The 14,979-nt window shown below is 38.4% G+C and overlaps 2 protein-coding genes across 2 annotated transcripts; both read right to left on the bottom strand.

Annotated features, from left to right (window-relative positions):
• Positions 1–1,736: 1,736 nt before the first annotated feature.
• On the bottom strand, positions 1,737–10,075 carry LOC131324846 (protein NRT1/ PTR FAMILY 8.3-like). The gene is made up of 5 exons (XM_058357005.1): positions 9,847–10,075; positions 5,290–5,395; positions 4,965–5,182; positions 3,573–4,129; positions 1,737–2,816 (listed from the first exon to the last, which is right to left on the bottom strand). Exons 1-5 carry the CDS (start codon positions 9,949–9,951, stop codon positions 1,994–1,996), a joined length of 1,809 nt encoding a protein of 602 aa, XP_058212988.1. The 5' UTR covers positions 9,952–10,075; the 3' UTR covers positions 1,737–1,993.
• A 1,279-nt stretch (positions 10,076–11,354) lies between these two features.
• On the bottom strand, positions 11,355–13,520 carry LOC131324845 (pentatricopeptide repeat-containing protein At5g13770, chloroplastic). Its single transcript, XM_058357004.1, has one exon. The coding sequence runs from the start codon at positions 13,460–13,462 to the stop codon at positions 11,630–11,632; it is 1,833 nt and encodes a 610-aa protein (XP_058212987.1). The 5' UTR covers positions 13,463–13,520; the 3' UTR covers positions 11,355–11,629.
• Positions 13,521–14,979: the final 1,459 nt, after the last annotated feature.

Genomic DNA, 14,979 nt, shown 5'->3' with positions numbered 1-14,979 from the left:
AATGAAGTCTACTTTAACTGCCTCTTGTTCATTCGAAAGTTCTCTTCCATTTTCTTCTGCTATTTTTTTAGTTTCTAGATTTCAATTTTACAGATTCCTTTATATTACTTTCTTTTCTCCCTAAGAGGGAAAAAAATTTCTTATTTCCTTTTTCGTATGTTTCCCTGAAGTTCCATACATGGCATTAACCTTAGCACACACACAAATAAATAAATAAAACAAAAAATACAATCTTTTCATCAAATGTGAATTATCCCTTCCATCATCACATCAAAAATGCAAAAATATACAAAGAGTTCAATGTCAAACACATTCGAAGCACCACAGACATACTTAGGAATCGGTCTCTCTATGTTGAACTTGTCATAATGGATTCGATATTCGATAACGATCGTAATCCATGAATAGATCATATGATTAAGTGAATATGCATGCATACGTCAAAAGCAGTAATAGATTGACGTAGTGGATCATATTTTGAGCCAAAAAAAATCAATAGTAGTAGTTAGATAAACAAATACTCTAAATGTACTTGTTACAGGACTAATGTATATTATAGTTTTCCCGATTTAGACAAGTATAGACCTAGACTGTAATGATGTCTTGCTGGCTTACAATTTTAGCTAGGCTGGACATAGTTATGCTAAGACGCAATGGAGTAAGTATATATGGAATGGGCCTTAAAGTAATTTCAGACGATTAGCTACACGCCAGCGGCTCAAGTGACACATGTAAGGGGACACATCGGCGGGTTGTTACCTATGTTTTACGAAGCGCCTCTCAACATGTAATTTATTTAGTTTGAAGAAAATTTATGCTATGAAGCGTGTTTAGTAGGATTACCTACATAGATTGGTTACAAAAGCAGCTACGATTGAAGTTTCTGGATATTGGAAGAATTATACTCATTGAAATGACTCCTTGCTCCTGCAAGCCTGCAAGTAAAATGAATCCTTGTTGCTACAAATTACTGAAAGTTTAGGAGCTTTTTCCCCACCTCTTAGAGGTTCAAAAAATTATATAAAAAAGAAGTAAAAAAGGAAAAACAAATACTCATTTCCAACATACTAGTAGTACCTTATGATGCAAGCTAAATCAATAGGATAGATTCATAAGAGAGAGAAATCCCTAAAAGGGATACAAGGAGCAAAAGTTCTCAATATTCTTTAATCAATACATCAAAAACTAACTAATGAGTATTCAATACACCTGTTTATAGACTCAGAGATTTGAAATCATAGAGAACTATGAAGACCATTATATTAAGAGATAGAAAGACAATTGCAAGTTTTTAGTATAAAACAATGAAGGAAATTGATATTTGCGTTCCACTTTGTTCATGAAGTTATTAGTAACTTCACGTTAAAATTGGAGCGCCATCAGTAAAAAGTGGAGCACAAAAATCAGTTTCCGACAATGAATTGAGTCCTTTTTGGTTTTAATAAGAAGTTACTCAAGCAATGGCCTTCATTTCTTGAAAGGCCTCCTCATAAGTAATAATAAGGAAACAAAAACATGATACGACAAGGGAATTGATTTTGTCTCTCCCTTTTTTGTTAATACCACTTCCCTTCTCTCACAAAACAAATCATCTAATAAAGACACAAAGCGGAGTGACATTAACAAAAAGGAAAGTGGCAAAATCACTCCCCTACGACAAGTATCAAGGACCATATTACCAGATATGGCCAATAGAGGGCGATACTTCAACTGGAACAAAACTAAAGGATCAAGGATTTCATAAAAGGTCGTACCCGGTGGTACTAGTACGGCATTCAAGTATTCAACATTCATCCATATCATGTAAACGCAAATGCATTCGCAATAAACGCAAATGCATGCGGAGTACAAGAACGTGCTTATTCACTTATAACAATATATTACAGTCACTTCTGTGCAATAGGATGATTCAATTCTAGGTGAGATACAATGACATAAACCAAAACCCTTTAAGCAATGACGGGTAATAAGCTATGCTGCTAGTACAAAACAATTAAGCTGACTTTTTGGATTTGTACATTTTGGCGCAAAAGATGTAAACCACCGTATTTACGAAGCTGAGCCCAGCCAAAAGCCAGAAGAAATAATCAAGATGCCCCTCATTCAAGTTATCCGGGATCCATCCAGCCTTCCCACCCTTGGTTGTTATAGACGTCACTACGGTCAGAATAAAAGAGCTCAGGTAATTTCCCAAGGAATTTGTCAACAGGGACAAGGCACTACACAAGCTACGCATAGCATCCGGGGACTGGTTATAGAAAAACTCATGCTGCCCGATAAATGTAAATACTTCCCCAGCACCCAACAAGAAGTACTGTGGAATTTGCCACAAGATGCTAAGTGGAACTGGAACATCTTCATGAACCAAACCCAGGGCTTTTGCTACTGAGAGCCTCTTCATTTCCAACAAAGCAGCAGCTGACATGCATAAAATTGAAATGAAGAGACCGACTCCCATTCTTTGCAACTCTGAGAACCCCCTACCCTTGCCAGTAAATTTTCTTGCGATGGGGACAAGGACGCGATCATAGACCGGGACCCAGAAAATAACACTGATGACATCAAATGTTGAAAGAGAGGCTGCAGGAACCGAGAAGGACCCGATGGTTGTGTCCATCATCCTCCCTTGCTCAACAAACAGTGTCGACATTTGTGCATAAACAGCCGAAAACACAATCCCAGTAGCCAAGATTGGAAACATGCGGATCAAGATTTTGAGTTCCTCCACCTGTGTCACAGTGCAAAGCCTCCATGGATTTGAGAAGTCCCCAGTTTTGTTTTCAGCATCGGAGATTACAGCAGCTTTGTCAAAACACCTTCAACATAAAGAGAGAAAAGTTCTTCAACAGGTCCAAGAAACAAGTAGGTATTGATTCTTCATTAGATAAGTTGCATTGAAAATGAAGCAACCATTATCAAGAGAAAATACATCAGACTACATTTTTGCTTTACTTCTCTGTCAAATCAGATTTGCATACTTCACCAAAATCCTGCATCTTCTCAGAAATGACTCTGACAAACATTTTCCGTTCTCTTTCCTCTTGAACTATGCAAGATATGACAGAATTGTAATCTCAAGTTTTATGACCAACACAACTGGTACTGCTACTAAGGAGACCAAGGTAGATATTCTATCTAAAGCTTTGAAACATGGCTGACAAAAGACACAGCAGAACTAACAGCAAAAAGCCTCACCAGCAAAAATGGTTACGCAACGACGACAGGACAACTGAAGATAAATGAAAGCATCAGAATATCTACATGAATTTAAGCTCATTTTTCTGTCTTCATACATCAACTGAGATTGTCGCATTATCGTTCTGAAGGTAATTCACTGAATCTATCATTTATCCTGAAGTTCTACGAGAGACCAACATGAAATTTCATTATCAGCAATGATGGTGCTGCTCCATTCATACTTGTGTGCTTGACTACAGGCCAAATAAAAAGGTCTTGCTTAGTGTCCAGAAGGCTACTAAAAGTCCATATAAGTGGAAAATACTCTTTTAATAAGTCGGAAACAATACATTAATGACAAGTATTTAAATCAGGAGAATGAGGAGAAATATTACTTCAGCTCATCTGTATGCTCCAGTTTCCTGCTGCCTATAATTACTGATGTTTTGTCTGGTGTTTCATATAGAAGATTACTGTCTGCAGGGACCACCGAATTGGACTTTCGAAATGATGCAACCAAAACCTGGCACACTCTTGTAAGTGGGCTTCCCCCAGGTTTCTGAAATCTATACAGAGGAGTGCCTGAGAAGAAACTTGCAATTGCAATGGCCATAAATAATGCGGGAATTCCAAAACCTAGGCCCCACCCAGCATTGTCTTGGATCCACACAATTAAACTACTTGAGACAAGAGCACCAATGTTGCTAAATAAATAAAACCAATTAAAGAATGATCCCTTCTTCACCCTCGCTTTAGAATCAGTATCATCAAATTGATCAGCCCCAAATTGTATAACACATGGTTTGATCCCACCAGTGCCTAGGGCAATCAGATATAGTCCGGAGAAGAATACTGCATATTGAGCGGTAGTAGCAGAAGGGCATACAGAATCAACACATTCAGCAGGCTTAAATGCAGGTACCGTTGCTGATAGAGTCAACGTGCACATTCCCTAAACAAGATTGCACAGTACAACAATGTAAGAGACAGAAATGCATAATAGCTATTTTGTTTTGCAGATATGGAGAAGACAGGACACAGAAGAGACTAATCAGTAACGTAATTATCTCCCAATGACCATAGCCAGCATGCCTAGCCCTTGCCAGCTTCAACTTAATCGGAAGTCGAGGAAACCATATCCCAACTGGAGACAATCTGAAATTCCTGAGAGAATGATTCTAGTCACAACATCAGCGTCATAGAAATTTTCTGGTTGAAAATATTTTTACTATATTATAGTATTATTGTTATCCAGAGGTTTGTGTTTATCTCTTACCTGCATTTCCATGAGAATACAAAGGGAGGAAACGAAAGAGCTGAGGTTTTCCCTAGACAAAGGTAGAACTTATGGGTAAAACTGGCCTCCAAATTCTTCAAAGAGGCAATTACACTGTTACAGACCATCACCAATGTTTGGCATTATATGTAATTCCTCTTCCATTCCTTCACCTTGTCGATGAGACTAAACAGGAACATCCTGATTTGTTTTGTCATATAGTTGAATCCCTAGTTTAATTAAAAGTAACTTTTACTGTTCTTTGCCATAGGACCAAGCTTTGGGCCAGTTGCAAAATGCTAAGTCATTGAATTTGCAATCCACTACCATTGTCGTTAATCGTTAATCTGACTAAATCAAGCCAGATCTGTTAAGATGATGTACTGTTCGTCCAAAGATGAGGTCAAGCAAGGGTGTAGCAGCTGACAAACATGAATTTAATAAAAATATTTCAATTGATAGTGAAGAAACCAAGATTTGAGCACAAACTACTACTACATTTCATACTTACAAAAAAATAGATGGTAGAGAAGGCTGCAATTGTCCAATATCTCCCCCAATATGCATCTGCCAAGACTGCTCCAATAAGGGGTATCAGGTAGCAAGTGCCTCGCCAAGTGGTAACAATTCTTGCAGCAGAGACATTCCCTTCGTGCAATTTTGTGGTGAGATAAGTGACAAGATTTGTAGCAATCCCATAATAAGCTAAACGTTCACAACAATCAAAACCTAAATTTATACAAAGATGTTAGAAAAATTTACACAAAGATGTTAGAGAAACAGATGGAAATATCAGAAACATAAACAATTTTAAATAATAATGCACTAGCAAGTACCAAAAATGAAGGGGCATGCTCTCCAATTCCCCGTGTTGCTCTTCAACACAGGTTGCCCCTTAATATCAACCGAACCATCTCCTGTGTAAAGTCCACCACTTTCATCCTGAAGATAGAGAATGAGAGGAAAGGCAGAGAGCGTAAACCTGCAGGGTAAACATTTTTGTGATAAATGTGTTCATGGGTGCTACTGCGAGTGTGGGTATGGCTGTGTGTGTCCAAATAGATGCATCTATGGGGGTGATTTGGTGGGTGGGAGGTTGTTGGAAGTCTATACAATCCCCATATGCTTTCCCCTCGATGTTCAATAGTCAGCGCTGATTTGTCTCAATTTTCCAGATAGCCTCGATGTCAGTTGCAAATTGTAATGCACCTTGATTCCTTTGGTTCCCAAGCCCAAATTTCCTTCAACGCTGAGAGTTGATTCTCCAGTTTGCAAACATAGAATTGTATCATTTCACCTTTAACAAATGGCCACGTTCACGTGAGGAGAACATGGCCAATTTTGTCGACAATTCTTGCTGGTATGGTGGATTGAAGCATTTTTTGGTTAACTGAAAAGGGTCAAAATTATTGCGATTGGAACTACATGGACCAAATTGGCAAAAGGGGTCAACTTAAGCGGACAACATTCTAATTATCCCTATGTTTTTTTAGCCCAAACATTTACTTTGATAGGAAAAGTAAAGAAGATTGGTTATCAATCTCTACTCACTTTACTGGGGGAATAAGAGCACAGCTGTTGGGTCACATTGAGTGCAAACAACTATTACTTGAAATATGCCTAACAAGCAAACAACAAATAATGATGCACATAAAAAATTTCATTTTGGCCATTATCAAATTAGATATTTACATCAATTTTGAGAGTCTGAATAACTGCATGCAAAAAAAGAGCAAAAACAAAAGGAAGGATCTATATTAAAATAGATAACCAAGATTAGTAGAGCTTACTAGTGAGAAGTTGCCCTTAAGTAGGGATATGGATGAGGAACTTAATGGAGTTCGGCCAAAGTCAAGTAATAATTTGAAAGGTGATATGCTTCTTTATAAGATTGTACATGATATGCCTTCGTTTTCCTTCATTTTGAGGCTACTTAAGGTCCAATAGAATGAAACCCCAATCTCATAGTCTTGCAGAAAATATTTGAAGTTTGTTCAAAGTATTTTTGACGGATTGCCATCAAAAGAGGGCATCTTCCACATTAGAAAGAATGAAGCAGTAAGTAGTAACTAAACAATCATGAAACAAGTGTACGGTCCATTTTAAAGGTTATCAATGCAAAAATTTCAGCTACGTCCATGAAACCAAAAAACAACCTAACAACATATTTATAATAAAAAATTGGTCTAGGATCCGCTATAGCATGTTTCTAACCCATCTAGTCCACCTATTAAGTTTGGAACCCCCCATAATCCACTAATAATGTTTGGCAAGGCCGTAAGTCCACATCTCCTAAAAAGGGAATTAGTACATGGCAAAACTACCATTCCCTTTTCAATTCCCATTTTTTCCATTATCCCCTCTCGTTCAAACTGCGCCATTTACGTTGAGAGAGAGAGAGAGAGAGAGAGAACGATTGATATCGCGATCGTCTCCTGATTCCGTTCGACGGTGATTGTGAATCGTCTCTGATTCCGTTCGACGGTGATCGCGATCGACTGTTGTTCGTTCTGTTTCTATTTCTCTTTGTGCGCTCTGCTCTACGCGCTCTTTGCGAATCGTCTAATGTTTCTGTTTCTGCTTCTCTGCTTGCTCTGTGTGATTGACTGGATTTCATGTTCATGTGCGTACGTTAGTTTGTTCCATTTTTGTGATTTTTGTTGTTGATTAGTGATTCAGAGTTCTGATTTTAGTATCAACTGATCTCGATCTCGTTTTTGTTGTTGAAGTTGTTATTGTTATAGATTCACGATTTCGATTTTCTAATATATGTCTCCTTTTTTGTGGTTTGTGGTTGTTATTGTAATAGGTTTTAAAATTAATTTTGTACATATGAGAGTTATATGTTAAAACTGTATGAGGTCGTGGATCATATGGTACATATGTGGTTATATGTTGAAACCTAACTGTGAAAGCATATTGTTGAAATGAGATTATATGTTACATGGGACAGAAGTTCACATGTAACGTTATATGACTTTATTTAACGTTATATGTTATCCTTTTCGGAGTTGCATAGGACAGATGAAAACATATAACCATATATGTTTGTAACAGAGTCTAGTGCTTGATATATAACCATGTATTTCAGTTATGGTGTCATGATATTAGTTGATTTTTTTTTTGTTTTGTTGTGTATTATTATTTGTGAAGTTGTGTCATGGATTCAACAATTATGTTTCTTTGTAAGTATGGGTTGCAGATTCTTCCGGTGAGGTTATCGGGTGGTGTTAGGTTAAAGGAAGTCTTAAGCAGCATTTGCAATAGGTGGAAGAACCTGTCCGTTGGTAGCGTTTCTGTTTCGTATGCTCTGGAGGATGGTTATTGTTCTCTTGAGAATGAAACTGATTTTGATAACATGCTATTCTTGTTTAGTAATTGTGATCGGATAAATGCTGGGGTTGATGAGCATAAACATAGCAGCGGGGTAATTGTTGGTAGTGATGAAGTGATTGATGATCAGTTAGAAGATGTAGATAGAGTAAACCCATTGGAAAAGTTTTGTAGGCATGTTGAGACTAGGTATTTGACGGAAGGCTGAGTTGACTTGATAGAGGGTGTTGGACAAGAATCTCCCGGAGGGAGTTTAGGGAGGTACTAGCCAAACAAACAATTGAGAATGGGTTTATGTACCGTCGTATAGGGTGATGACTGATTGTGTTATTAATGGGTGTGAATGGCACGTGCATGCCATTTTGAATAGATCTAATGGAGTGTTTCATATTAAAGAGTATCAAAATGAGCATAACTGTGGTTTAATGTACCGAACCAATAAGCATAAGCGCGTGACATCCCGTTTTATGGTATCTTATTTGGGATTTACAAAGCACAGAAAATCGATTATAACCATATGCTAACCGTTATATGTTATCTTGTTTGGGTTTTACAAAGCACATAAAATCACATATAACCATATGACACCCTAAACGTTAGATGTTCTGTTTTCTGTATTTAAAAAGCACAAATGCAAACATATAACCATATGCTAACCGTAACACATATCAAATGAAACCCTGAAAGTTATATGTTCGCATATAACCATATATGTCAAATATGACGACAAGACAATTTACAGAAGAGCTTCTATAACCATATATTCGGATATAAGCAATAGATGACAGTCCACAAAAAATTGTTGAAAGTCCACATATAACTATAAATTCGCATATTACCCTATATTCGCATATATTCGAACATAACCACATATACGCATGTATCCATGTATGCAAATATAACCATACATTCGAATATAACAATATATTCGAATATAAGCAATTGATGACAGTCCACATATAACCCTATATTCACATATCTTCACACAACAATGTATGTTACTCAAACCAAACCCTAACCGTACAAATTGACATATAACCTTATATATACGCAAAAGTTCACATGTACTTGAATATATCCATACTGAGGGAAACGAAGAACGATGAAGGAGAATGACGGCGATGGAGGGAAATGACGGGACGCAACAAAACGACAGCGACGACGAAGTGAAAATGGCGGCGACTGTTGGATTGACGACAGCGACAACGTGAATGACGATGGAGGTTGAGTGATTGACGACAGCGATGACGAAGTGAAAATGGCGGCGACTGTTGGATCTACAAAAACGACAACGTGAATGAAGATGGAGGTTGAGTGATTATGTTTGAGGTGGAACAAGCGTCTAGGGTTTTCAGTCGGGCTCTCAATCTCTTTTCATTTGAACGAATGAAATGGGGAAAAAATCAGGCTCTCAAACGGTTTCTAAAGGTTTTAAGTACAGGGGTATGTTAGTCATTCCGGGTTCATTTTATCCCTAATAATGAGCTAGTGGACTAATGGGGTTATGAAGTTTAGAAGTGGACTAATGGGGTTAGAAACATGTTATATTGGACCTCCCAAAAATTCTCCCTATTTATAAGAACTGGGCATTTCAGCCGAGAACTGCAGTGGCTGCGGTTTGCCATTTTCTGGCCCCTTACCAAACCTACTTCAATAATCGACTCCACTTCTATTGTAGATCTCGTTGGAACCCATAAGTGTGGTTTTGTTAATTGGGTATCAATCCACATGTGATCGGAACACAAAAATAATTCAAAATCGCGTGTGCCCAGACGCTAATTAATTCACAAAAGCAAAACAAATTCGAATCAAGGCTTCGAAACAGCATTCACACGACCAACCAGCAACTCTATAATCAGTCCCAACCTAAAATCTACACGTACCCGAATCTTCCTCAATTCTCAAAAATCCGAACAAAATTAAGAGGTCGAAATTGGAGATTGATCATGCAAATACATACAACAAGCACGTGGGTGGCAGTATATATATACGTGCATACATGAGCATGTACATATATATTAGATGGAAAGAGAGAGAGAGAGAGAGTGAGAGAGAGAGACCTGTGGAAGGCCTTCTTCTCCTGGCAGGAGCAATCTCGTCTCTAACCCCTCGTCCTCCTGGGAACCCATTTGGGCAACAATCCTCTCGTCCTCTTGTGTACCCATTTGGGCAACAATCTCTCTCTCTCTCTCTCTCTCTCTCTCTCTCTCAAGAATGGAAAACTGATTCTGGGTGGGTTAAGGATAAGACATTCGTCATGGTGAATGAAAAACGGTGGTTATCGTTATCGTTATCGTTATCGTGGGATTATTGGTCGCAATAATGCAAGAATCTTTTTGGGTAAATTACACTAGCTTGCCCTCGATTTCTAATAATAACAAAACCTCACCCTCGTATTTTAATAATGACAGGAACCACCCCTCGACTTTGGTTGTTGACTTGTTTGTGCCAATGCCCCCTTCGACTTAAGAATGGGTTCAGCTAATAACTTTTTCCAGTTGCCTGGAAAAAAACAAATGCGTGGGGCCCACTCCAGTGTTTCATGATGGGAGCCACTTAAAATAATTTTCCTAGTTATCCTGAAAAAAATTAGTTGAATTAGATGGATTGTAGCAAGTGTTTGGGCCCATTGTCGAACATTTTTCAAAATTCATGTAGATCATGATTGAGCATGATAGTTTCTACAGCAACCCGAACAAATATTTTAAAGTTAATAAACGGTTCGAATTATTTGTGTGAGACCTCAGAATGAGCCCCTCACATATTTTTTTGCATTTTTTGTGCATTGTTAGTCAATACCAATATTTTTTTGAGCCTTGCAGCACGCTATTTTAAACACAGCAGAAAAACACACCCCTCGATTGTGTGTGATTTTAAAATATTCTCTGAGTCATTCATTTTATAAGTCTATTCAAGTAAATAATGCAAAAAAAAAAAAAAAAAAACCAAGTGGGATATCTATATATCCATGATCAAACCAAAGGCAATATAAGTTCGTTGCCCGCATCTTGGTAAATTTATTCCTTCAACCTCCTTGCAACACGGAGGGTTTTATTAGGCTCACCCTTTTTGTTTGGAACTTGTGAAAAAGGGAAAAAAAAAATATTTAAGAGAGAAATTGTGAAGATAGTCAGTTACTTTCTCTTGTTTGATTGCAGAAATAAAACGAAAAAGATTTTCTCTTGTTTGAATTCAAAAGAAAAATGATCATAATTTTTTACTTTTTAAATTCCTCTCATCGTTACGAACAAATAATCCACACAAAATCGACCCAAAACTACATGCGAAGTTTCTCAATATTGGAAGAATTAAATGAGTTTACAGGACTCCTTGTTCTGAAAGTAAAATGAATCCTTGTTGCCACAAATGAAGTTTCGGATGGCCTTATCAAATGGTCTACAAGTAGAGACACCAGTCACATAATGCAGGTGCGAAAGCGCGAGCGTGTAAGACTCTTTCACAAACCTTCCAAACAATTACAATTCGTGAGTGCGATGATTGAGAGCGCAGAGCGAGGATTGAGAGCAGAAGCGAATGCCGTTTTTTGAAGAATTATGTGATCACTAAGTACAACACCAACCCAAGGCCCAAGCTTCTGTTGATCTATAACAGTGTAATGCAGTATAATAGTATATTACCCTGCAATAAATGAACATTTACAAGACCTGTGATTACAAACAAATGCCCAGCAAAATCAGGCATGAGGAATGTTTGGGCCATGTTTTCTATCCAAAGCACTCAATCTTCCATGCCCTTGTAAGAATCATACAAACTCTCTGATATAACTTTCTATCGGCACCTTTTGCAATAGCCAAGTCATTGTTCATAAGACAAGAGGTGTAGCTAAGTCATTCCAAAGCTCTGCTGTAACCATTTTGCTTGAACCTGGAGCCCAGCATCCCTCAAGGAATTCAGAGCCGACCGATAAAGGCGCCCATCCAACCGAGTCCCTTCCGTCTTCATATCCTGCAAAAGCATCACCAACTTATCGATCCGGCTCATCTTAGAGAATATGCTTACCATGATCCCCGCCAATGCCCTGTCAATCACCCCTCCATTGAACCTGAACTCTTCGTAGTACTTCATGCACGCTTCAAAATCTTTTGCCTTGCTGTAAGCGGTAATGACAGTCGTGTAACTGATCCTATCCGGCAAAATTTTCCTTCTCTTCATCTCCTTCCAAGTCTTCTCCACTTGCCTCATGTTCGACAGCTTCGCGTGCATGTCCAGGAGGGTGTTGTAAATCCACACGTTAGGCTCGCACCCTCTTTCCTTCATCTTCGCTACCAGTCTCATTGCTTCACTTGGCTTCCCTGCTTTACCGTACATTGCGATCATGTTAGAGTATGCCACAACACATTTGTCGAATCCCTTGTTTTCCATCTCGGAAAATACTTTTTCGGCTTTTAGATAGAGGCCGAGGCGATAGTAGACACATATAATTGAAGCGTAGGTCACTTGGCCTGGTTCACAACCCTGCGATACCAAGTCTTCATAAACTTTTGCAGCAGCTCTAAGCCCTCTCTTCTTCGAAAAACCATTAACTACCGCGCAAAAAATGCAATCGGAGACTCTGATTTTCACGCGCTTCATAGCAGAAACCATTTCCACAGTTTTCTCTACAACCCCTTCTTCGACATACATCAAAACGAGTTTCAGAAACACCGCGGGATCTCTCAACATTTTCATGCTTTCCGCTTCGCAAAACAGCTCTTCTGCCTCCTCAACCTCTCGAATCCTCGCAAACGAACAAATCAGCGAAGAGTAAATCTTGTGGTCTGGCGCAATGCCCTTCCCTGTCAAGTCCCTGAAGTACTCGAGGGCTTCAAAAGCACGCCCCGATTTCCCCAACGATTCGCATAGAGTCCGGTAAATTTGCCCCAAAAATGGTGTGGACTCATCAATTACACTTCCAGTTTCAAATTCTTTAAACAAGGCAAGAACTCTCTCGCTGTCGCCCGTTTTCATATACGCTTCCATCGCCTGGCAATAGCATCCGGGGTCCAGGCCAACTCCTGCAGATTTCAAAAGACCGTACGCAGAAATCGTGCTGGAGTACATGTGGAGCTTGTTATAGCCTTTCATGGCCAATTCGAAGGCCGCGACCGCGATTTCTTGGTCATTCTTGAAAATTTCCAACAGTCTACTTACCAGTCTGAATTTTCTAAACCTAATGCACTTACTAACCAATCTACAGCATGTCAAACTGTCAGGCAATACTTGGAATCTTATCAAATCTTCAGACATCGACAATATAGAATCCCAGTTCTTTGTTCTTCCCAAGTACCTGCTCAGATGCTTCAGAGTCGATTTCTCGGGTCGAAAATCCGGCTTTCCCTTGGCTTTTCCGTAGTAGTTATACGCCAGCTCCTCTGTTTGTGGGTGTTCAAATAAAGTGCAAAGCATACCATTTAAGCCCTCGGAATCAAGCTCCTGGAAATCTTGAATCTTTGGGTCTGGTTCAGGCAGTACGATTGGTTTGTTTGACGGGTCTTCCAGAACGGGGGAGCCAACAGGGTTGGAGCTGGCTGTGGAAACTCTCAAGCTTCCGCAGTGAAGAGAGAGGAGAGAGAAGAATTTGGATGGTGAGTTGAAGGTGATGAGCAGCAGCTTGTGGGTTGCTTTGGCGCTGTTGATGGAGGCTGGTGACCAGCCTGGAGAGCTCGGTATCGCCATGGGAGGGAGATCGGATAAGGTGTTAAAGGAGGAGAATTGGGCGTGGGGCTCTACATTTGTATTTTGTATATGCCTTATCGTCTTCCATCACTAGATTTCTCCATCCATGTGGATCACTCAATGACTGCCACGTGGAAGATACTATCATTGGCTATTGGAAATTTGGAACCCATTATTGGCAAATCATAAGTGTTCCAATCAGATACTTAGTGATATTCGATCGAGTTGATTGTTTGCAGAGTTATTCTACTCAATGAGCTATACGAAGTGAACATTTTTTATCATTGAAACAAGACCAGAGCGGACCCCACTCAGCTGGGACAACAGAGCCCCTGAGTACCATGAGGTCACGTGCCCCATTCATTTTCACTAATGTATATATAGAATTTTCAGATTCATCTCAGGTTCCATTTATATGATCACAATCGTTCATCCTTTAGAGAATAATGTTTAAGTCTTATCCAGAAAATATTAGCTCAATCGAATACAACTGAGCTCTTGATCCATTCATTCAACTTTCAATTCGGAATTTAAGATTGTAAATTCTTAATCAAAGCATAAATGAAAAATCAAGCACTTATCCGTATTCAATAAAATTTATTTATTTTCACGAGGAAAGCTAAAAAATTATTTTTTTCAAAATGAACATCTCTGATCATTTGCGTGAGACATAATGTGAACTTGCACATTGCATTTGTACACTTTTGGTCTCAAAATTTGAACGCATAGAGTTATTAATAAAAAAAATAGATGATATGAATGCATGATAAATTTTTTTCGAACGCATATAGTCGAGGTGGACAAATTTGCCCTAGTAATTGGTTTTAAAATAAACATATAATTTAAACATTGTTAACTTATCAAAAAAGATTATTTTGGTGTGATTTTGCTTAATTCCAACTCATATTTTATGGTTACAAAAAAAATGATGCACCTATTATATTAAATTCCTGAGTCCACTGACTGGAGCATGTTTATGTTGGAAAAAAAATGGCTCTTCAATTTGTGATCCAGTGTACTCATCTCATTACTAACTCCAATTAGATATTTGTCATTATCAGATCAATGTGATTTTTTACGTGTTCACTAATGAAAAACTTAATCATTAATGTAATTAAGTTTATAAATGAACAACTTAATTAAAAATGTGAACAACTTGTGAATTTGATAAATAAATTGTCGTGCTGTCGTGCACAACAATTTTTTAGTGGAAACACCCCGAATAAATACTTACATTTTTATGACAAATGTTGAGCACGTTTCTAGGAATGGATGGTGCGGCCCTGTTTTGGTTCAAAATTTGAATCTTCTAAAATAGGACTCGGTTCATGGGCAAGAAATGATGATTTTTTGAATTTTTGTGAGACCCTTTACGGGTATTACAAAGATAATTTAAATAGTAATTTATTTTGGAAATATTTTTTTGTGAGTTTTTGAAAAAAATTAGCCTAATCCGGTATCGGTAAGTGCTGTTTCAGAATTCGTAGGGCGCTCTATAAATTCTGGAACGGAGCCTA

Source organism: Rhododendron vialii, chromosome 4a, assembly GCF_030253575.1.
Source record: "Rhododendron vialii isolate Sample 1 chromosome 4a, ASM3025357v1".
NCBI classification, from domain to species: Eukaryota; Viridiplantae; Streptophyta; class Magnoliopsida; order Ericales; family Ericaceae; genus Rhododendron; species Rhododendron vialii.
This window is presented reverse-complemented; position numbering and strand designations above follow the sequence as displayed.

Bases quoted from the DNA above. Each gene is read 5' to 3' on its own strand.
- LOC131324845 (XM_058357004.1), bottom strand. From the start codon at position 13,462: ATGGCGATACCGAGCTCTCCAGGCTGGTCACCAGCCTCCATCAACAGC.
- LOC131324846 (XM_058357005.1), bottom strand. From the start codon at position 9,951: ATGGGTACACAAGAGGACGAGAGGATTGTTGCCCAAATGGGTTCCCAG. The intron at 5,183-5,289 runs GTACTTGCTAGT...GTATAAATTTAG, and splicing joins AGCATGCCCCTTCATTTTTG to GTTTTGATTGTTGTGAACGT. The intron at 4,130-4,964 runs GTAAGTATGAAA...AATCTTGTTTAG, and splicing joins TCTCTACCATCTATTTTTTT to GGAATGTGCACGTTGACTCT.